Genomic DNA, 7,387 nt, shown 5'->3' on the forward strand with positions numbered 1-7,387 from the left:
CCAGGACTTCCCAGTAATAACCCATTGGGAACTCCCAAACTAATTATTTAATCAACGATCCCCTGAAAGTCACTCCTCCAACTAATGTCTTCTGATCAGTGATCCCCCATGGATGATCTCTTTGAGTAGTAACCCAAAGCAATGGCCCCCACCCATTATCCCTAAAGTAGTGACACTAATAACACCAACAGTAGCCTCCATCAATGTCCTCCAACAGTGATCTCAAGTAGGAGCTCAAGTAATATCTCCTTACAGAACCAGCAATCTCTATTATCAAGGAAGTCAAATAGTGTCCCCAATTTCAATTAATGACCCCCCAATCAGTAACTTTTACCAGTGGCCCCAGCCAGTCAACCCCAAGCAATGACACACTAACTAATAAAGCCATCATTCACCCCAGCTGTCCTTAAACAGTTACCCTCATCAAGAGCCCTCTAATAATAAGGTACCCATGTGGGTGTGCCCTCTCCCTCCAGTCTCCTGGAACCTGGGGGCAGAGATGGAAGAGCTTATAAGACAGGAGTAGCCCTCCTTCCCTGTCCCCATGTCATCAATCAGTTAAGACAAATAAAAGTCAGGGATTGCAGACTAGAAGCAAAGATTTTCAATGAGGTGCCAGTTGCCAGTAGAAGTCAGAGACTAGAAGTTGGGCAGTCAAAGATCAGAAGTCAGAGGTTGCAGGTCCTTTACCTGGTTCTTCAGGGAGCCAAGAAATGGAGCTAGGGTCAAGGTCTCCTTGTTCTTCTTCCTGCCCTTCCCCTTACGGCCTTTCCCTTTTTTCTTCCCCTTTCCCTTCTTCTTTCGTTGAGGGGGAGGGATTTCCGGCTCACCCTGTGGGACCTGGGAAGAGGACCCCAGTCAGGCCCAGAAGCAATCAGTGGAAACCTCATCACTCAGGTCTCCTGGGACTATGTTAGCACATGTCCCATTGATCCTGTGCTTTTAAGCCATGGCTCGCTCAGCCTTGTGATCCCAGGTAAAGGTCAATTATATGATCTGAAGCTAAGGGTCACCTAGTTATGTGACCTGAAGTCAAGATCATTCATGCCTGGGATCTGTTTGAGGGCAGGTCCACTTAGCCCCATGGATGCGGCAAAGAAGCACTCATTTCTGAGACCTGGAGGCAGGAATGACAGCCTTTGACCTCAGGACAAGCTTGTCACTCACCCCTGTGGCTGTGTGGTCCAAGTGATCACAGCCAGGAAGGTACTTCTCACAGGCTTGGAAGGCAGCCTGAGGGTCTGAGCTTATCAGCAGCTCCTGAATATCTCCCTGGGGAGAGGGTGGGAAACAGGGAAGAGGGCCACAGGCTGACTCTGACCCCCATTTCAAGCACAAAGGCTTGCTGCTTCTCCATCCAGAGCACCATAAGGATAGGGAGAGGGTGGTCCCACCATAGCCCCTGTGACCACTCTGCCCCTCACAGCTTAGAGAAGAAAAATTCTATCAGGGTCACAACAAATTACAACCACAAATCACACCCCACAACACCCACTCCATTAGAGGCACAATCGTTCCTTCACTCTCAAACACATGGTAACATCTACTACATGCCAAGTGCCCTTCAAGGTGCTGGGGAGAAGGAGGATAACAAAATGGATGAGAGTGCCAGCCTCCTAAAGGTGACACACACATCACATTACAAACAACACAGTCACCACACCAAAAACACCCCTGTCACACAGCCACACAACTGTGTGCCTTGCTGACACCCAACATTATAACCACCTTGCACACAGTCACACACCATCACAATGAGCGCCATCACATATCACAATTTCATCCTCCCACCACAAGCCAAGGACGTGCCATCACAAATTATTACCTCGTAGCACTAGAAATTCACATCTGCACAGGGCAAAGAGGTACAATGACACACGATGTTCCTTTCCCTCAGCTTCTTGACAGTGAGTGGAAGCTGGGCACGCCCTCTCCCACCTCCTCTCCAGATCAGACTGGATAAAACTTCTGCTCACCCTTTGCCTCAGTTTCCCTATCACTGACCCTTTAACCTTACTTCAAAAGTCTCTTCAGTTTTCTCTATCACTGATCCCTTACCTCAAAAGTCTCCTCCCTGAGGTCCTGGGTCCCCAGCACAGTGAGTCCAGCTGTACTGATGAAGTGAGGCCCGTGGCCCAACACAGGGGGCTGAGGTTCACAGTCAGCCACCAGGGTCACCATGCCACCATCCACACTGACTGCCACATGGTGCCACCTGCAGGGAGAAGGCTTAGTGGGGAGGGGGCTGCTTCTCACCTCACCACTCCCTGGAAAGTCACCCTCCCCATACTCACCTGCCATCCATGAGGTTGACCTGCTGGGGGAGGGGTCTAAAGGAGTCACCGAGGAGGCCCAGCGCTGGCCCCAGTGCCAGGCCCAGCTGCCGGGCACCACCCTCATCATAAATGGATAGAAGGACAGATTGGTTGGCTGGCTGGGCGCGAAGAGTGATCAGCACGGAAAAGTTCTCAGGAAAGTGTCCATCTGATGGGAGGGTCAGAGATAAAGGGATAGCTCAGATGTCCACGCTCCCAGGATAACCCCCAGCCCCTCCCACACTGACTTACCTGGAAAGAGGTCCCATGTGGGGATACTTAGCATGCTGGCCTTGCCCACCCTAAATGCCCGGTTGCCCTCTGGGACCCTCTGGGGGCAGAGGCCAGGCCCGTCATGGACCGTGGCCTGGCTCTCCCGCACACCGAGTGCCTTCAGCACATCCACAGGGTCTGCTGCAGAAAGAAGTAGGGGGAGCAGTTAAATAAGCCCAGGACTCCACATGCGTGGCTCTTATTTGGGGATTCAACACCTCCTACTGTGTTTATGTGTCAGAGCAAGAGAGCAGGTCTGGGACCCTCATCCCTCAACACCCCACAGCTGTTCCAGTCTCATTGGCCTGTTGACTCCTGTTTGGTTGTGTGTGTGTGGTTTGTTTGTTTTTTTCTCCCTTGGTTTTGGTGAGAGAAAAAAGCACTGACCTAGTTCTCGGATGAATCAAAACTTCCTGGCCTGAGCCCCAGAGCCAGACTGTCCCCCTCTCCGCACTCCCGCGCACCAGCTCCCTGGGGCTGCTTCCCAGGCCTGAAACCTCCTTTCCAGGGGAAACCCGCTTGGAGAGGAGGGGCTCCTGTGTGCTCTTTCCCCACCTCCTCCCTCTGACCTCCTCTTCTGACCATTACCTCCTGTGAACTGTTCCCTCTGACCATCACCTTTCCTGACTGCTTCCTCTGACCTCCTCCTTGACCACCATCACCCCTGGCCTCTCCCTTGTGACTACTGCCACTTCAAGTCTCCCCCCTCTGACTACTCTTTCTCTGGCCATCCCTTCTGACCTCTGCCTTCTGCCTTCTGATTCCCTCCTCTGGCCTTCTCCCTCTGACTGCACCCTGACCTCCTCCCTGTGCCTATCCCTGTTTGCCCCACCTGGCCTGGGATCTCCCCATGTTATCTCCTTTTTTGGTTTCCTTATCACCACCTCTCTGTCTCTTTCTCTGATAACCTCTTGACCTCTTCCCTCTGAGCTGCTCCCTCTGACCCCAGCAAAGGAAGGAACTGGTCTGGCCCAACCAGATCCTAACCCAAGCAGTCCTACCAGCCCCACCCACACAGCCCAGCCTCACCAGCACTAAGTGGAACCACATGGCTTGGGTAGAGGTGGGTGGGGGCTACCCCTGGGCCCAAAGCCCCTGCCTGAGCTCTCCTCCTCCTCCCCCAGCAGACATCCCACTAACCCCCTGACCCAGCCTCTTGGCAGGAGTCAGATTCTACTGAATCTGCCCATGACCTCACCCTGGGGGCGGCTAGGCTGACCTCACCATTTGGAGTCAGGGTAGGGGGCCAGATCTGGGGAGGATAAAAGCTTGGATGAGGGACCCCATCTCAGCTCTCCCTGGATCAGACTCTTCATTCTCCATGCTCTATAGAGCCTGTTTCAGCCTCAACTCCTCTTGCCCCCAACTTTTATTCTTTCTTTCCTTTCTTCTCTCTCCTGCCCCACCCTCTTCCTGTCCCACTTTCTGTCTCCGTCTTTCCAGGTCTCTCTCTGGGTTCAGCTCTGATTCAGTCTCTCTCTCTTTCTCTCTCTCTCTCTCTCTCTCTCTCTGTCACTTGGTATTTTTTGTTTGTTTGTTTGTTTGTTTTTTGTATTTTTTTCTGAAGCTGGAAACGGGGAGAGACAGTCAGACAGACTCCCGCATGCGCCCGACTGGGATCCACCCGGCACGCCCACCAGGGGCGATGCTCTGCCCACCAGGGGGCGATGCTCTGCCCCTCCGGGCCATCCTTGCTCCAATGGAGCCTTGGCTGCGGGAGGGGAAGAGAGAGACAGAGAGGAAGGAGGGGGTGGGGGTGGAGAAGCAAATGGGGGCTTCTCCTATGTGCCCTGGCCGGGAATCGGACCCGGGTCCCCCACATGCCAGGTCGACGCTCTACCGCTGAGCCAACCGGCCAGGGCTGGTATTTTATTTGTTTTATCTCTCTCTGAATGTCTCTATCTCAGTGCCTCCCTATCTCTCTGCATCTCTGCATATGGACTACTCTTCCCATCTCTCTCTCTCTCTCTCTATCTCTATCTCTATCTCTATCTCTATCTCTATCTCTATCTCCATCTGCCTACCCCCAACCCTGCCACTGTCACTAGCCCCATCTCTAATTGTCTGTTCTGTGGCTGAGCTGTCATTAAAAGATATTTGGGTTATAGACCCCTGGGGCTAAGTTCTAGGCTCCCAGGCTCTGCTAACCAGAAGAGTCACTCCCTCAAAGAATGACCATCCCAGCTGCCCTCTCTCCAGGCTGAGATCCAGGGGAGGGCTGAAATATATGGCCTCACCCACTATAGTTCTCTCAGGCTCTCCCCTTATCCAGACCCCAGTCTCTATGCAGTGGGGAAAAAAATCTCTCAACCAACTCCTCATTCATGTTGAAAAAGTCCTTCCCAACATCTAACCCAAATGTCTCTTGCTTCAATCTTGTGTCCCTGCTTAAATGACCTTTCAAAAACTGACTGCCTTTCTTTTCATGGCTGGTTTTGTGACAAGGAGACACACAAGAGGCATTGAGTCTTGCCTGTAGGGTCGGGGTGGGGGGTTTGTCAAGGACCCAGCCCACCTTTCCCCCACAGATTCTCCCCTGTGATAGCCAGGGCCATAGGGAGATGCTGGGTGGGGTCTAAGATGTGGAGGGAGGCAGGAAGACACCAGGCTGGGGCATGACTGAGATAATCTCAGAAGTGTAGAGAATATAGGTGTGAGTGTTCTTTGCAAATGTCTTTATGTGCTACTGTGCATGTGTATATTACAGTATGAACTGTGGTGTGTAAATGTGTGTGAGTATTTGGCCTATGATGGAAAGATTGGGTTCAGTCCTTTGACTTGTGGCTGTGTCCATGTGAATCCGGGTCCTGGCAGTGAGGTAATGCAGGTGAGTCTGTGACTGTAATACTTTAGACTCACAATGGGGAAATTTGGTAATATGTGAAAGTGTGGCCAAGTAAACCAGTGGGTGACTGGCTCTGGATGTTGACCGTGTTGTATGGATGCCAGTGGAAGCATATGTGAGCACTTGAAAGTGTAGGAGGGTGACAAATGCTGTGACCCTGTGGCGAGTGGCTGGTGGGGCTTTCTGGGCGTGGGCATCGGGGTTTCACATTCCTGGTGTCCCTGGGACTTATATTCTGAATTGCCTGAGATTGAACTGTGTAGATGTGTGAGCGTGGGAATGGTGTGTAATTCTAAGATTATCCACGTGAGCAGGCACCTCCTCAGACTTCAGGGAAAGTGTGTGTGTGTGTGTGTGTGTGTGTGTGTGTGTGTGTGTGTGTTGGGGGCTGAGTTTACTTTAGTGAGTGATTTCCAAGAGGGACTGGCCTAGGATCTCTCAGACCAGGGAAGCTTTCTCGATCACCACTTGGGTACTATAATCTTCCCAAATCCCTGGTGCCCCGCATCCTGAACCCTGCGGGGCAGGCGCGGCACTCAGCCAGATGCGCGCAGCTGGGCGTGCGTCAGAGCTGACTCACCCATCCGGAGGCCCTTGGGACCCTTGGTGGGGGGGGCTCCTGAGAAATTCCTCGGGAAAAACACTCCAGGCTCGCTCAGCCGTGAGGGGAGGGGGGACAACTTCCAATCCTGCCCCCGCCGTGCTCCGCCCCGCCCCGCGCCGCGCCCCGCGCCGCGCCCCGCCTAGCCCCTCACCGCGGCCCTCCCGAGGCCCTGTCCATGGTGCTGATCCCAGCTCTGGGGAGCGCGGGAAGGGGGGAGGGGCAGGGGGTTAGGGGAAGAGGTGGGCGCTCGCCAATTATGGGCACAGGAGGAAGAGGGAGAGTAGGATGAAGCCGTTTGGGGAGATGCAAAGGGAAGTCTGGATCTCCGATTCCCTCTCCCACACTCTCCCCACTCACCATCACCTTCAGAACCATTCACTCATGTTTTCATGGGCAATCATTTATACCCATGAAAATCACCACCGCACCCCTCATAAAGTCACCCAGAGACACACAATCATAAGGCATAACACATACGATTATTCTCAAAACCCGCCCCCTCCCACACACACAGACATATTTGCACATGCACAACTGACAGTCACATACTCGCCCGGGAATCAGCCTGTCACCCATAACCAGACATCATCAACTCCCACACTGAAGCACACACACAATTTCACTCCAACTGGCCAAATACACATTGTTACACACACACACACACACACACACACACACACACCTTTAATTGCATTCATTCCTATGCACCCAGCAGTAAAACATGGTCACACGTTCCCCAGCTGTCACACCCACAAATCGCCGGAGCCAGACACTCGCACACGGTAGCCACGCGCAACGCCCACGCCTCCCTTTCCGACTCCACCCGGTCTTTAGGGGCCTCACTGGATCCTGCATTCCAGGCCTTATGTCCTCCCTTACGGCTCACCCGCCTGTGTCCAGGGCAGAAGTTGCAGAGAGGCCAGGAGCAGGCAAAGGCCCGCCTGAAGCTGGCCTAAGCCCCAGCGGCTCCCCATCCCTGCGGGGCCCACACTCAAGGTGGGGTCCAGCGGGCAGCTTCGGGAAGTGGCGACTGCACGGACTCGGTGCACGCACTCGCGGCGGCCAGCTCCACTCGGGATCCACAGGAGTCTGTCCTAGACCCCGCCCTGGCCTCGCCCTGCGCTCCAGTGTCTGCCGGGCCGGACTCTCAGGAAGGGGGGGCTGGCTGACAGCTGGTGGGGGGAGTTAAAAAAGTTTGTGCTGAGCGCTGATTGGCCAGCTAGGGGTGGAGCTGTGGGCCGGCGCCGGGCCCTTCTTGCCCCACCCCACCCTAGAGGAGGAGGGTCACTCTCACTCAGTCTTAGAATTCAGGGTCCCAGGCTTATCCCAAAACCTTTCCTCCTAACAGGG

At 53.9% G+C, this 7,387-nt stretch overlaps 1 protein-coding gene across 3 annotated transcripts in view; it reads right to left on the bottom strand.

Annotated features, from left to right (window-relative positions):
• The window catches only part of COL5A3 (collagen type V alpha 3 chain), a 39,948-nt gene extending 32,792 nt beyond the window's left edge, over positions 1–7,156 (bottom strand). For 2 of the 3 annotated variants that reach the window (XM_066272684.1, XM_066272702.1), the window contains exons 1-6: positions 6,924–7,156; positions 2,568–2,729; positions 2,295–2,484; positions 2,059–2,215; positions 1,168–1,272; positions 691–840 (exon numbers count right to left, since the gene is read on the bottom strand). In XM_066272684.1, the coding sequence (XP_066128781.1) occupies positions 691–840; positions 1,168–1,272; positions 2,059–2,215; positions 2,295–2,484; positions 2,568–2,729; positions 6,924–7,011 (852 nt within the window). In that variant the 5' untranslated portion in view covers positions 7,012–7,156. The remainder of the gene's footprint in view (positions 1–690; positions 841–1,167; positions 1,273–2,058; positions 2,216–2,294; positions 2,485–2,567; positions 2,730–6,923) is intronic. The other variant, XM_066272693.1, reaches the window with a different exon arrangement.
• Positions 7,157–7,387: the final 231 nt, after the last annotated feature.

Source organism: Saccopteryx bilineata, chromosome 1, assembly GCF_036850765.1.
Source record: "Saccopteryx bilineata isolate mSacBil1 chromosome 1, mSacBil1_pri_phased_curated, whole genome shotgun sequence".
Taxonomy (NCBI): Eukaryota; Metazoa; Chordata; class Mammalia; order Chiroptera; family Emballonuridae; genus Saccopteryx; species Saccopteryx bilineata.